Raw genomic sequence first — 15,589 nt, forward strand, 5'->3', positions numbered from 1 at the left:
CCTCCTATCGACAGGGTTCGCCAACTCTATGCTTCGGCGGCTGAGGTATGACGTTACATTTTTCATACTCTGTTGAATAGGAATGCTGGATAATCTACTGACTTGATTCTTTTTTGGGCAGACATACTTGAGGTTATCATTCGAGTTGAATCTCAGCCATCAGAGTGCCGCAGACAACGAAACCCTGGCAGCCCTCACTTCTCACTGCAACGAACAGGAGGAGGAGCTGAAGAAGCTGAGGGAGGATCTTGAGGAGCTGCCGGTCTTAAGAGAAAAGCTGGCTAAGTGCGTTGAACTAAAAGAGCATTTAGTCAGAACGGAACAATGGCGAGAGAAGGCCAGGAAGCAGCTGGAGGGGACCGTGGGTAGTTTAGACGCGTCTTCAAACATGTCGGCCACCCTCGGCCACGAAATCGGGCACCTGATGGATATTCATGCCAGGCTGGTTCGACAAAATCAGTCACTTCTGCGTCAGGTGTCGGATGATTCGGATAAGTTCCAATCCTTGTTATCCGCGGCGAGAATATACAAGCTTTGCTTGGGTAGGAAGTCGCGGATAGCAAGGGATTGGTTGACCTCGGATGAGCCGGAGGCGTCAAGTTTCTTGGGGGCGCTGACCGCGGAGATGGTGGGCACCGGTACCATGATTAGTGATGAAAAATTCCGTCTGGCTGCCGCGGAGTTAGGCGTCGACTTCGATTCTCTCCTTCAGAAGGCAAATCAAAAGGGGGACGAAGCTTTGGCTAACCTAGCTCCGATTTTGGAGCGGGAGTCAGCGGTGCTGGTGGACCCCCATTGGGACGTGGAAGAGGCGAGGGAGTGGTCGGAGAGAGTGGACATTGCGGCTGAAAAGGAGGCATTATGCCTTGATTTGGACAAACTCTCTCTCTCTCTCCTCCCTCAGCCTCGGACGTCCCCGATAACTTGACGCTCTCTAAGCTGGAGAGTTTGTGTTTAGATTTGTCCAATCTGCTGATTGACGAGGGCAAAAACCTCCAAGGCTTATCCGGGGAATTATCCGAGACCGAAGTGGAGCCGTTCGATATTCAAGAATTTATAAGCTTCACTCCGAGCCTTGGCGAGGGAGTGGCCGGGTCCCCTCAACCACCGCCTCAAGATCCGGAGGGAGATGTAGACGCCTTCCTGGATGATATCTGATATTTTTGTAATGTAAACTTGATATTTGTAATCAACCTTTGTAATTTTGAATCGAATCATATTTTTGTGCCGAATTATTCGTATGATCAATGATTATTCCTGATTTCAATGTATTGTGCTGTGTTTGGAGTATTTCCAATTCTATTTCACAGGTCGCGGCTCCTTTCGACCAACAAGCTGGGATTGATTTGGTCACTTTTTACTTAGAACAATTCTGATCTTGGGACCCCATTCTATGGGTTCGACTTATCGATGTCACGGCCAGGCGAAATTTACTAAGAATAATTTTGACAATTTCGATCTTGGGATCCCATTCTAAGGGTCCGACTTATGGATGTCACTGAGGTTTACTTTGATTTAATAAAGTACCTTGAATTTAACTTGAAATAACTTGATTTTTTGGACCCCAGTCTAGGGGTCCGACTTATCGATGTTACTGGAGGGTAAGATTTTTACTTTAACATAATTTTGACATTTGACCCCTCTTTTTGGGTCCGACTCGTGGATGTCACTGATTCGTGGTGACTTAGAATAAATTTGAATATGGGACCCCTCTCTAGGGGTCCGACTTATAGATATTACTGAATTTAATGAGATTTGCAATATTACTAAAGGAAGTAGAATATAACTGAATACTTGTTGGAGCCGGATAATTCTGAAAAAATGAAATCTCTGATATATTGAAAAATGTAACGACAACGCGACTATGCCGTGGGATAAAATTACTGATTCTGATGAAATTAATGATCATTGACTGGCCTCTTGCGAATCTCATTAAATGAAATACTTCTTTAAGTGTTCTCCATTCCATGGGCGGGGTAGCTTCTTTCCTTTCATGTCTTCTAGTTCGAATGTTCCGGGTTTGATGACGCGGATGATTTTGAATGGGCCATCCCAGTTGGCCCCAAGTTTCCCGTTATCTACGATTTTCCCCGTGGCCTCAACTTTACGTAGGACGAAGTCGCCAACTTGAATGTGTTTGGTTTTGACGAGTCGGTTGAAGCTGCAAATAATCTTCTGTTTTTAGGACATAGACCTTAACAATGCATTCCCCCGTGTTTCTGGGAGCAGATCTAAGTTTGCTCTTTTTCCTTGTTCATTCTCGCTGTACGAGTAGTAGGTAACCCTTGTGGAGGGTATGCCTATCTCTACTAGAAGCACGGCTTCGGATCCGTATACCAAGGACGATAATGGGGTATGCCCTGTTGCTTCTTTGACGGTTGTTCGGCTTGCCCATAGGATGGCGGGTAGTTCTTCGTCCCAAGTACCTTTAACTCTCTCTATTTTCTTTTTGATGCCGTTCAGGATCTCCTTGTTTGCTGATTCAACTTGCCCATTTGTTTGTGGCCGAGATACGGAACTGAATTGGATTTGAATGCCAAATTTGTACAGTATTGTATTGTGTTCTTACTGACAAATTATCTCCCATTGTCGGTAATGATCACACGAGGAATACCGTATCTTGTGATGATATTTCGCCATATGAATTGACAGACTTGTTTGTCTGTAATGGAGCTGAGGGGCTCTGCTTCCACGTACTTGGTGAAATAATCAATGGCCACTATAATGAATTTGCGTTGCCCCTTTGCAGGTGGGAAGGGGCCAAGGAGATCCATACCCCACTTATCGAAAGGCAAGACGGCTTGCATTACGTACAAGTAGTTAGAGCGCTTCCTTCCTATCTTTGAGTGGTATTGGCATTCGGGACATCGCTTGACCAGGGCTTCCACGTCTTTCCTGAGAGAGGGCCAATAATATCCGCTTCTGAGGACCTTGCCAATGACAGTTCGTACTCCATGATGTATGCCGCATCCGCCTTCATGTATTTCGCGAAGGATGTAGTTTCTTTCTTCAGGAGAAACACATTTTAAAAGGGGATGCGTATATGATTTTTTATAGAGCGTGCCTTCGTGGAGCTCGAACCATCTGGCCTTCTTTTGGAGCACTTTTGCCTGATTCTCATCTTGGGGGAGCGTCTGATTTTGCAAAAACTTGATGTATGGTTCCATCCAAATTTTTGATCTATCAATGGTGTTAACCATGAGGTTGATATTGGGGTTTGGAAGTACTTCCCAGATGATATCGCGAGCCACGGATGTTTCAGCTGAGCTGGCGAGTTTTGCCAGGGAATCGGCCTGTGCGTTTTAAGATCTTGGGATGTGGATCAATGTGAATTTGTCGAATTTCTTGACAAATTCTCTTACTTCTTGTAAGTACATCTTCGTACTGTCATATTTGGCTTCGAATTCCCCATTCACTTGTCCGACTATTAGTTGGAAATCGGAGAAAGTAGATAATACTTTAGCCCCTGCCTCATAGCAGATTTTGAGTCCCATGAGTAATGCTTCGTATTCTGCCTCATTGTTAGAGACCGCGAACTCGAATCTGACCACTCTTTCCATACGGACCCCGGCAGAAGACACGATCAACAGCCCAGCTCCGCTTGCAGATTGTGTCGAGGATCTATCCACATACAACCTCCATTCTTGATTAGGTTCAGGATGTTGGGGGATAGTGCTTTCGGCGATGAAGTCAGCCAAGGCTTGGGCTTTGATCGCTGTTCGTGGTTCGTATTCGATGCCAAAATCTGCAAGTTGATTAGCCCAATCAGTGACGCGGCTTGATTTGTTTTTTCCCTCCAGAATCTTTTTCAAAGGTTGACTGGATCTGACGATGATCTGGTGGGGTTGGAAGTATGGTTTCAGTTTCCTGCTCGCCATCACTATTGCAAATAAGACCTTCTCTACTTCGCTATAATTCCCCTCAGATCCTCGAAAGGCGTGACTTACATAGTATACGGGGAATTGCTTCTTTTCTCTTTCGGCGATCAGTACTCCTAATAGGGAGTATTCGGAGACCGAGACATATAAGATCAGCTTTTCCCCGTTGAATGGCGAAACCAGTTTCGGCAAAGATGACAAGTGCTCTATCAACTGCTGGAAGGATTCTTCGGTTTCTCTTGTCCATTCGAACTTGCTTTGCTTGAGGGTTTTGAAGAAGGGCGAGCATCTGTCCGCGGATTTTGATAGAAATCTCCCCAAGGCAGCTATGCATCCCGTTAGCTTTTGAACTTCTTTTACGGATCTCGGGGACTTCATGTCCTGGATTGCCTGTATCTTGTCAGGGTTTGCATCTATTCCTCTTTCGACAACAAGGAAACCAAGGCACTTCCCACCGGTGACTCCAAACACGCACTTTTTAGGGTTGAGTCTCATTTGATGTTTTTGGAGGGTGTTGAACGTCTCGCGTAGGTCCGCGGCATGTTGAGACGCGTGCTTGCTTTTTGTGATCATATCGTCCACGTATACTTCCAAGTTTCTGCCTATCTGAGATTGGAAGACCTTATTGACCATTCTCTGGTAAGTAGCTCCAGCATTCTTTAGCCCGAAGGGCTTGACTTTGTAGCAATATACCCCAGCATTTGTGATGAAGGTCGTGTGCGGCTGGTCTTCTATGGCCAAGGGAATCTGATGGTAGCCGGCGTTAGCATCCATGAAACTCAGTAGAGCGTGGCCTGCCGTGGAATCTACCAAACGATCTATCTTTGGGAGTGGATAATCGTCCTTGGGGCATGCTTTGTTGAGATCCGTGAAGTCAACGCACATCCTCCACTTGCCATTGGATTTTTTCACGAGGACGACATTAGAGAGCCAATCGGAATATTTGCATTCTCTGATGAATCCTGCTCTTAGCAGTTTCTCCACTTTTTCTCGGGCGGCCTCTATTCGCTCCCTTCCCTGATGTCGCAACTTTTGCTTTATGGGTTTATAGCCTGGTTTTATATCAAGTTTATGGCACATGACGTGTGTAGGAATGCCAGGAATTTCCTCCGTGGAAAAAGCGAAGACGTCGCGGAACTCAGTAAGGGTGGCCATGATATCTTGTTTGACTAGGCCAGGGAGATCTTTCCCTACTTTGATGCGTTTTCCTTCGAATATGTCCACCTCCTCATATCGTTCTACGGGGCAAGGCCTTTCGTGCGTATTAGGGTTCTCCAGATACACACTCATGACAGTTGGAGAATCTTCTTCCCTTTCCCTTTTAGCAGAGTGTGGACGCTGTTTCTTGCGGCGCGGATGGTAGGATATTCTTCAATGTATCCTCCGAAAATAATGTTAATAGTTCCTTGTGTGTTGGAACTTTCGCGCCTGGCCTCATCCCTTTTGGGGGATCTGCGTCTTTGATTCCACGGCCTCCTTTCTGCTTCTCTTCCAGCATTATGGTCCTTCCGGTTGATAAACCTGGACAACTTCCCCTCATCGGCCAATTGATGTAAGATACGTTTGAGTTCGCGGCATTGGGCCAAAGTGTGGTCGTGCTCTTTGTGGTAATCACACCATAGATTATAGTTGCGTCGATCAGAAGGGGTGGCAGTAGGAGGTGGATTTGGCAATTGATCCTTGATGGCGAAGAATATGTCCTTCCTGTTCCGGTTGAACAGCGGATCGTTGCCGCCATCTAATAAATTCCGCGTCCTGGGCTCCCTCTCAGCGACATATACGTGTCAGGATAGTGGGGGCCCCATATCTAACGGAGGTTCTGGACGACGCGGCAAGTAGTTTCTTTCCCTCCTTGATGAATGTTCCTCTCTGCTCCTTGAGGAATGATTGGCTGTGAAATTCTTCTTATCCGACCCTCGTTTCTTTGGATCATGTGCCTAACATATTTTGGAAGCCGTGACATAGCTTTGGCATTGCTTCATGGCCTCCGCGTATGTCTTTACTTGGCTTTCGAGCAACTGGAACTTTAGCCTTTGAGCCTTCATTCCGTTGATCAGGGCGTTTAATGCAAGCGACTCTTCCAAATCAGTTACTTCTAGTACCGCCTCGTGGAACTTTTTCAAGTAAGATGATATGGACTCTCCTTCCAATTGTGTGATGCTGAGCAAATGGAAGTTTGATTTTTCCTGTCTTCTGGAAGCTATAAAATGACCTAGGAACTTGCCTTCCAGTTGGGCAAAGTTATGGATACTTCCTCCTGGAAGGGAGGTGTACCATGTCAGAGCTACTCCTGTAAGGGTAGTTGGGAAAAACTTACACCACAGTGATGGGTTGGTGGTATACAGCAGCATCAGGTTTTTGTAGACCATTAGGTGTTCCTCTAGGCAGGACGTTCCATCGAAGGCCGCCATGTTTGGGATCTTTATTTTCCTAGGGTTGGGAGTATTCAGTATCTCCGGAGCCAACAGAGAAATTATTGGTGTGAGATCTTCATAAAGGCTACTCCTGTTGTCCTCATTCCGCGGCATAGTGACTGGGTTGATGGGACGGCTAGATCCCGTGAGTTGTGCCTTTTTCCTTTCTGCCCTCCTTTTATCTACCAACGATTGAATGCTTTCAGACGCTCTTTGTTTTTTGCTTTCTAGGAAGGTATGGGCATCTCGGGAGGCGGTTTTAGATTCGTCACCTCGCGGATCTGTCTTGTCGAGGCTTGGGAGGGTCCTAGATCTCTCCCGCCTCTTCTTATTGCGCCTACTGGAGTGGGAAGTCCTCGAGTTCCCGTCTTGAGATTCATGAGACTTTGGTATCTCTTGATGGGGTTCGATTCGTTCCTACAAGCTTTTAATTTGGTCCGCCATGTCCTCTAACACTCTTTGTTGAGTAGGATTATTATTTATGACGGCGCGGAGTTGTTTGGAGAAAGCAGCAGTGAGGTTTCGTGCCAGCATGTCCAGATCACGACGAGTCACGGCTTGGTTGTTAGCGTGACCTGCGGAAGTGTCTGTATCTGTGCTGTGCACGGTAGTTGTTTGGGTCGGATTCTTCTTAGGAGCCATGACTTTTTATTCAGTCCCCACAGACGGTGCCAAACTGTTTCGATTATGAAACGAGGAAGTGGGAAACACTTGAAATACCGTAGTAGAAGCGTTATCAAGAGCAGCGATTCGTGGGAGGAAGCGACTTGAATTCCTGCGAAACAACACGTTAGCCTTGTCCGGGGGGTGATCTCCTGGAAAACCCCTCCGACGCTCAAGTTAGAACGTTGTTATGAGATTATTGAGTAGGTGATTATAAACTGAATGCAAGAAGATGTCGGGGTGGATATTGCTGAACTTTGGGCAGGCTAATGAAGTGGAGTAAGAGTAGGGATACTTAAGAGGATTATTTTCAGATGATCCCTTCCCTTCTGATGTTGGCTTTTATTTATGGTGGTGAAGAAGGAAGTTATTTCTGAGAAGGAGTGGATAATCATGGGAGTAATGGGCAGTTGTCACCCATGGAAGAAGGATAACAATGAGGGAGAGTGGGAAGTTGGGTCAAACAAGAGGTTATTTTCCTGGAGAGAGTTACGGTTTTGTATGGGTCATTTGCTTATGGGCCAATTGAAGAGATCGGAGAATCCAGAAAAGGCCCATTGATTAAAAGTCCAGGTCAATCTAAAAGGTCAAAGGTTATTAAGGTAAAATGACATTAATAATTTAAATAAATAAATAAATTAGGTAGGTGATACCATGACAAAAATAGTTAAAAAAAAATCATAACAAACTCTGAAAATTTAAACCGAAATTAAAAAACAATATTTAACATACCAGATCATGATTAAAATAGATCAAAGCCGAAGGATGAAAAAACTAAATCATACCAAATGATTAAGAGGATGAAGAATATAAAAGATGATACATAAAGCCCATCAAAAACCCATATCACATAAAATCAGATAACAAAACAAAGAAAATTAAAAACCCAGGTCTCAAGTTGGTGCGATTTCATAAATAAGTATCATAGCAAATTAAAAATCCAAATCTCAATTTCAAATCCAGAAGATGATGGAGGTTTCAGATAGAGAGAAAGAGAACGAGAGAGTGAGAGAGAGAGAGAGATGGACGGTTTTTAGAAGATGATGGATGAGGGTGGGTATCAGGAAGATGATGGATGGAGACTATAAAGGGAGGTGTGATTTTAGAGTTAGCAATGGACGGTGTAGATCAAATTTCAAAACACAATGGACGATGCAGATTGCATGTACAATTAATTGAGTTGGTATTGAAGTCAGTTGGAGGAATAAATAAGGAGATTAATTTTAGTTCGTTGGGAGAGTAAAATTAGTTGGGAAAGAGAAACAACTATGGAGGGAGTTACTAATTTTAGTTTGGAATATATCAAGATTAAATAATAATAATAGATATAAAAGTTAATGAGCTATAAAGTAGGATAAAAATAAGGGTAAAGTAGATATTTACATAATAGTTTTATTGCTAAAAATGAAAATATAGCAAGTAATATATAATTACCAGAAATGGGAAATATAGCAAGTAATATAAAATGGAGAAAGTAATATATACATGGGGGAATTTAATAAGAAGAATATTTAAAATAAGAAGGATAAAAAACAATTTACGCATTTGATTTCAATAAGTCAAAAAATTTTGAAGCTCAATATAAAACTAAAAGAACTTAAATTATAAAAAGTCACAATGCTATAAAAAAGGGTACTTTTAAAATTGTTCATAATTTATAACCTTATACTCCTTCAATTTCTTTTTTTGTCCACTTTGAGATTTTTTTTTTTATTGTTTAGAAGCCAAAAATTTAAATTAAAATTTAGAAGTACATGTTAAAGATAAAATATATTCATGTAAAATTTGTTAGATTTGTCTTGATATAAAATTTTTTAATATATAATTTTAATAATTTTTTATAATATTTACATAAAAATATTGAGACTTAAACTTTACTTTAAAATACATTCAAAAACAAAAGTGCACAGATAGAAAAAATTTAAGATTTGGGAAAGTGAGGTCCCGCCATGCGCCAATGTGAGACATTTCAATTTACAACGGCTACTTCCATTGACATTTTTCACATGACCGTTGTGATCTAGTGCCAAAAAATTTCGAATTCATAACAATTCTCTGCTTCACCAAAACGCTTAAACATTAAATCATACAACGCTTCTATTTCTTTTTCATCTAAAAAGAAGCTTAAAAATTGCTCAAGTTCTGTCCTGTTTTCTGTTTGATGAGTATTTGAACATGGGATATACATATACACCAGCATACTATTCATCTTTACAAGATTCAATTACTTCCATATGTAAATCAATTCTTCCTTTCTCCTTTAAGAAGAGAAGATTACCAGCAGCTGAACAGAAACTCTCTAAACAGCAATCTGATAATCTCAAATGGCAGCAGAATTCATTCCATCAGATCTTGAATTTGATGGGTCTTCACAAAGAAGGCATTTTGCCTCACACCGAGGTTTCTGCCTTCAAAACCCACCTTTTAGATACCCTTATTGCATCCAAGGGAGCAGAGACCGAATATCCCCCCATTTTAAGGGATAGACTCCTCTTTCTCCAGGTTAAGATTCCCCCATTTTGTCGCTTTTTTTTTTTTTTTTTTTTAACTTTTATCAAGATTATATCTGAATTTCCTGAAAAGTGTATTTTCTTTTCAATCAAAACATGGATTATAAAATCATAGAATTGTCTGTAAATGTTCACGTTTATTTCTTACAATTGAGCTACTTATACTTCATAATTCTGTTTGATTCAATAATTTTTATATGAACTTAGTTTGAATGGGTTTATGTTATACTACAACTTTACTTCAAGAAGAATTAATTGCAATGTCAGTGAAATTGATGAAATTTTCCACCTCTTTTTGTTGTGGGTATTACTGATTCAATAGGAGCTGTTATATGCAAAATGCATAACAGAAGAAGAGTATCATGCATCAAAGAGGCCATTGCTTCAGAGATTAGCTGTACAAGGAGCTGAGCTCGAGGTCAAAGATGTAATCGTTGGAACACAAAAGCAAACACAAAATACAGTCGAAGAGGAATGGTCTGAGATCGATTTGAGAGAGGAGCAGACTTTGATCAATAAGGAACCCAAAAACAAATTAAAGCAAGGGTTATCATCAGTGAAACACATCAAAGAGGCAGCATCTGCTTTTGGGTTTGGGGCTTTCCAAAAATTGGGGAAAACCAAAGAACAGAAGAGTATATTTGATGTAGCAGCAAATTGTAATCAGTTCCCAGCTGATAATGCAGGCATATCTAACAATGACAGTTCACAAAGTAGTGAAAACCCATTCTGGAATAAGACACACTCAGAGAATGAAAGTGAAACAAAAACAATTCTTATGCCACAGAGTCTTTCCTCAAAGTCGGATAAGATTCGTACCGAAGAATGTCAGGGAAAGAAGGCTGTCTTTCGAGGTCCGTTGCAGGCAGGTAAATCAAATGAGAAAGACTCAAAGTCAGCAAGAAAACAGTGGGGATTTGATGGGTTCAAGAGATGGAACACGAAAGACGAAACTGCTCCTTTACCTCTTGATGAAAGATTAAGTGATGAAAGACCTTATACGCAAGGTCCTGATACTAAACAGATCAAAAGAAAGCTTCTTTCGGGTGGTTCTTCATCTGGATTTTACATTGATAAGGTAACAGCATAGAGAAATAAGAGTATAAATAGGTGTACATTAGAAGTCAGAAGAAAGAAATTTATAATGAAAAAGATTACGATGAACTTGCAGGTTGTTGGGGATAACATAAAGAAGGAGCTATTGCGAATTCAAACTGAACTGTCTAGTACAAATCCCCACTTCAAATTTTCGTAAGTGTTACAGATTCATTTCATTTACTGTGTTCTTGTTCAAAATATTTTGTCTCAGACAATTTTTAGGAACATTTTCCGTGCTACGTTGGTATAGGAATGATCAAATGGATGCCATCTCGACAAAGCTTCCTGTTGACAAAACTGATCTTAAGCAGTTCTTTCCCTGGTAAAGGAAACTAAAACTTTATTTGCATTGCTAATTAAACAGGCAGCAAGAACAACATGCATTTCTCCTATCGTATTTATTAACAATGGCTGAATGTAGGTCTTGGTGCGAAAAATATGGGGATGTGGTGTTGGATGTAGTGAAGAAAGAGTTCAAAGATCATGTGTGGGAGATGGAAACAATGCGTAACGCTGCGTGGGAAAGGAGGTGTACTAGCTCTAAGAGATGGACAACTTTTGAGGATGACCAGAATTCTCATCCTAATCTTACTTCTTCTGCTAACATTAAGTCCCTTTTCTTCTGATTGGGTATATGCAATGTTTAGTAGAGCTATATGCTGTATAAATCAATATCCATGGTTCTCTTTGCCCCCCTTTTTATTCACTTTGTTACGTACTAAATATGTACAATGCTCTAATTTTTGGCTCAACGATCAGTCTTCGAAGGCGTCCCAGGTTTTCTTAATTTTGCCATTCCAACAATAACATGCAAATGGACAAACAACAGTTCAATTTTAGCGATGCTGCAAGCATTTTCTTTTAGGGATGGAAAATAGGAGGATGAATGAGGTATTGCCTTCTTCTATACCCGTACCCACCTAAAATTTTCATACCCACCACCTACCAATTACCTATTGCGATTAAATTTTACATACCCACGCCTACTCTCTCTAGATATTTATTTGTTGTCCTACAGCGCAAGAAAAGATCCAAAACAATAAAGAAACAAAAATGAAATTCAATGCAAACAATAAGAAATCACACCAGAAATTAATATGGTTCACTATCAATGTGATACCTACATCCACCGACACCGAGATCAATAATTTCACTATAAACCGCAAAGAATTACAAAGATGAATCTAGTTTTTCTCTAATGGCTCACTTTTTCTCTCAATGTGATAGCTATATCCCCAAAAAGAAGAGGCTTGGCCTTTAAGAAAACAAAATAATCAACTAAAAACGTGAAAAAAGCCAACTTCCGCATATCCCTACGAAACAGCCAAGTCGGCTTAACATTCTGGAAACCCAAACTTGAAAAACAGAAGGTTGGTCGCGAGCAGGCAGTGGCGGACCCAGGAATTTCAAACTGGGGGTACAAAATACGAACATCATGTCGTTCGGATAATCGAATAATTCTTTTAAAAAAATAAAAAAATTACAACACATAATAGAATCAATAGTTAAAGTCTTACAATCCAAAATAACAATAAAAGTCTTACAATACTTAAAGTCTTACACTAATACACTTTAAAATTACAAATTCATCCTTCGAGTTTTCATACTTTTAAAACGATCAATAATCATTTCATCGGAAACTTGTAGAAACACTTCCTTCTCAATAAAAGTCCAAACAATCATTCATAAGTTGATCACCCATGCTATTTCTCAACTTACTTTTGACATATGTCATTGCGGAAAACACTCTTTCTACACTTGCCGTAGCAACAGGAAGAATCAACATCAACTTGATTAGCAAATGTATAAGAGGAAATGTCTCATGTCTCTTTGTTTCAACAAGCATCATGGAAAGAGAATTGATATTTTTTAAATCATGAAATCTTTCATCGTTTAACATAGCATCCAAGAACACATCGAATTGAAGATCAAGAGCCGTTAAATCAATACATGAAAACTCCTTGGGATATAAAGAAGCAAGTTTAAGTATCTTCTCTTTATCAAATTAAATTAAATTAAATACATAATGAATCAATTGTCAATTCTAAGTGTCCAACAATAATCTAACAGTAATTCAATTACTAATTTATTTCAAACTAATAAATAACAAGTAACAACTAAATTTGCTAGTCAGAAATCACAATTCAATTAAATTAACTAATTAACATTTAACAAACAAATAAGAAGCTCCAACATGGACCAACAACATCAAATCAAGTATTCAACTAATCAACTATATATTCAAGTAATCAAGTAATAATCAAATTAAATATCTAAATTTAACCAACAAACAATGAAACAAATCAGTAAATCAACAAATTATAATTAGGGATTTAGGGAATTAGGGTTCATAAATGAAGAAATTATAATTAGGGTTCATAAACGTACGGCGTGACGGCGGTGGCACTGGGGAGGCAGGGAGCGGGGAGCGCCGGAGGTACGACGTGGGTTGACAGCAGAGCGGTGAGCCGGCGAGGGAGCAGTCTTTGCGTCGTTTACGACTTGCGAGTTGGCTGTCTTGAGCCGCGGAGGTACGTCGAGCCATCGAGGGCTTTACTGGCTTACTGCTCGAGCCTCGAGGCGTGGTCCGGTGGTCGTCGACGGGTCCAACCGTCCAAGGAGTCGAAGGAGATCGAGATTGAGAGTCTGAGAGAAATGGGATTCAAAAATCGAAAGGGTTTGTATTGGTTTTCTAATTTTCTCTTTCTTTCTTTTCTGTTCTCTTTCCCGTGTTTTTTGTTTTAATGTTTTTTTTTTGTTCCTCTTTTTAATTTTTCAAACTAGGGGTACAACCCTACCCCCTTGTCAATCAATTGGGTCCGCCCCTGCGAGCAGGGACAAACCTTGCGAGTCGCGAGCTATAAATCTTCTAGAAAAGACCTCTAGTCGACTCAGTTGTGCTTATACAACCCTGAGCCGTATAGTCGGCTTTTCTCCTAGAAAAAGTCATCTTGCACAGTCAACCTGGACCGTTGACTCATTAATAGCCATGGAAAGACTCTATTCAAGTCATCATTATCAACATTATTGATAAATCTTTACATATTTAATTGTAAATCTGCTTTTGTTTAAATTAAATCGTAATAAATAAAAGGGAAATTTGCAAAGAAACACCTTTTAAAACCCCTTTTTTGTAAAGAAACACCTTTTATATGTTTTTTTGTAAAAAAAACACCTTTTAAGAGACTTTTTTTTTTAAAATAGACACCTTAATTCAATTTCCGGTGGCTTTTGTGTAATTTCCGGCGTTGACTATGCCTGTTGACCTCCAAAAATTTAAAATAGACACCTTTTAGTGTGCCGTTTCTTGATACATACGGATATCAGCTATCGTCAGATTTTGACGCAAAAAATGGTATTTGACGCAAAAAAAATAAAATTAATGGTATATGGTGAATTAATAATTTACTACAAACGGCACACTAACGGCAGTTGCCATTAATGGTATTCTGTGCTAACGGACGAAAACTCAATGGTATATGGTGAATTAAAACATTTTGTGTGGTATATGGTGAATTTCGAAGAAACTCAGTGGTATATCATGAAATATCCGTTTTTTTTTTATTTTTATATTTTTATTATTATTATTATTTATTTTTTTTATTTTTATTTTTATTATTATTATTATTTTTTAATTATTTATTTATTTTTTTAAACATTTTTTTAATTATTATAGTTATTTTTTTTAATTTTAATTTTATTTTTATTTTTATTATTTTTTTTTATTATTATTATTATTGTTATTTTATAATTTTTTTTACTTTTTATTATTATTATTATTATTATTATTATTATTATTATTATTATTATTATTATTATTATTATTATTATTATTATTATTATTATTATTATTATTAATTTTTTTAGAAAATTTTTTTTAAAAATTTTTTATTATTTTTGTTTTTGTTTTTATTTTTATTTTTATTATTAATATTTTTTTTTAATTTTTATTTTTATTATTAATTAAAAAATTTATTTTTAAAAAAATTAATAATAATAATAATAATAATAATAATAATAATACTAATAATAATAATAATAATAATAATTATTATTATTATTATTATTATTATTATTATTATTATAATAGTAATAAAAATAAAAATAAAACAAAAATTAAAAATAATAATAATAAAAATTAAAAATAAAATAAAAATAAAAACAAAAGGAAAATTAAAAAAAGAAAAATTTACAAAGAAACACCTTTTAAAACCCCTTTTTTGTAAAGAAACACCTTTTATATTTTTTTGTAAAAAAACACCTTTTAAGAGACTTTTTTTAAAAATAGACACCTTAATTCAATTTCCGGTGGCTTTTGTGTAATTTTCGGTGTTGACTATGCCTGTTAACCTCCAAAAATTTAAAAAGATTAATTTTTTTTATATATTTTTTTATTTTTATTATTATTATTTATTTTTTTTTATTTGTATTATTATTATTATTATTATTATTATTATTATTTATTTTAATAGTTTTTAAAATTTTTTTTATTATTATAGTTATTTTTTAAAATTTTAATTTTATTTTTATTTTTATGATTATTATTATTTTTATTATTATTATTGTTATTTTATATTTTTTTTACTTTTTATTATTATTATTATTATTATTATTATTATTATTATTATTATTATTATTATTATTATTATTATTATTATTGTTATTAATTTTTTTTTAAATTTTAAAAATTTTTTTTTTTATATTTTTGTTTTTATTTTAATTTTAATTTTTATTATCAATAATTTTTTTTATTTTTTTTATTATTATTAAAAATAAATTTTTTTAAAAATAATAATAATAATAATAATAATAATAATAATAATAATAATAATAATAATAATAAAACAAAAATAAAAAAAATAATAATAATAAAAATTAAAAATAAAATAAAAATAAAAACAAAAGGAAAAATAAAAAAATAATAATAAAAAATTTTTTTAAAAAATTTTAAAAAAATATTATTTTTATTTTTGTTTTTATTTTTATTTTTATTATTATTATTATTATTATTATTATTATTATTATT

At 37.1% G+C, this 15,589-nt stretch overlaps 1 protein-coding gene across 1 annotated transcript; it reads left to right on the forward strand.

The window, feature by feature from the left end:
• The first annotated feature begins 8,972 nt into the window (after nucleotides 1–8,972).
• Nucleotides 8,973–11,340, forward strand: LOC130796767 (uncharacterized). The gene is made up of 5 exons (XM_057659149.1): nucleotides 8,973–9,457; nucleotides 9,788–10,543; nucleotides 10,637–10,716; nucleotides 10,814–10,885; nucleotides 10,985–11,340. The coding sequence occupies exons 1-5, from the start codon at nucleotides 9,131–9,133 to the stop codon at nucleotides 11,187–11,189; spliced, it is 1,440 nt and encodes a 479-aa protein (XP_057515132.1). The 5' UTR covers nucleotides 8,973–9,130; the 3' UTR covers nucleotides 11,190–11,340.
• Nucleotides 11,341–15,589: the final 4,249 nt, after the last annotated feature.

Source organism: Amaranthus tricolor, chromosome 12 (assembly GCF_026212465.1).
Source record: "Amaranthus tricolor cultivar Red isolate AtriRed21 chromosome 12, ASM2621246v1, whole genome shotgun sequence".
Taxonomy (NCBI): domain Eukaryota; kingdom Viridiplantae; phylum Streptophyta; class Magnoliopsida; order Caryophyllales; family Amaranthaceae; genus Amaranthus; species Amaranthus tricolor.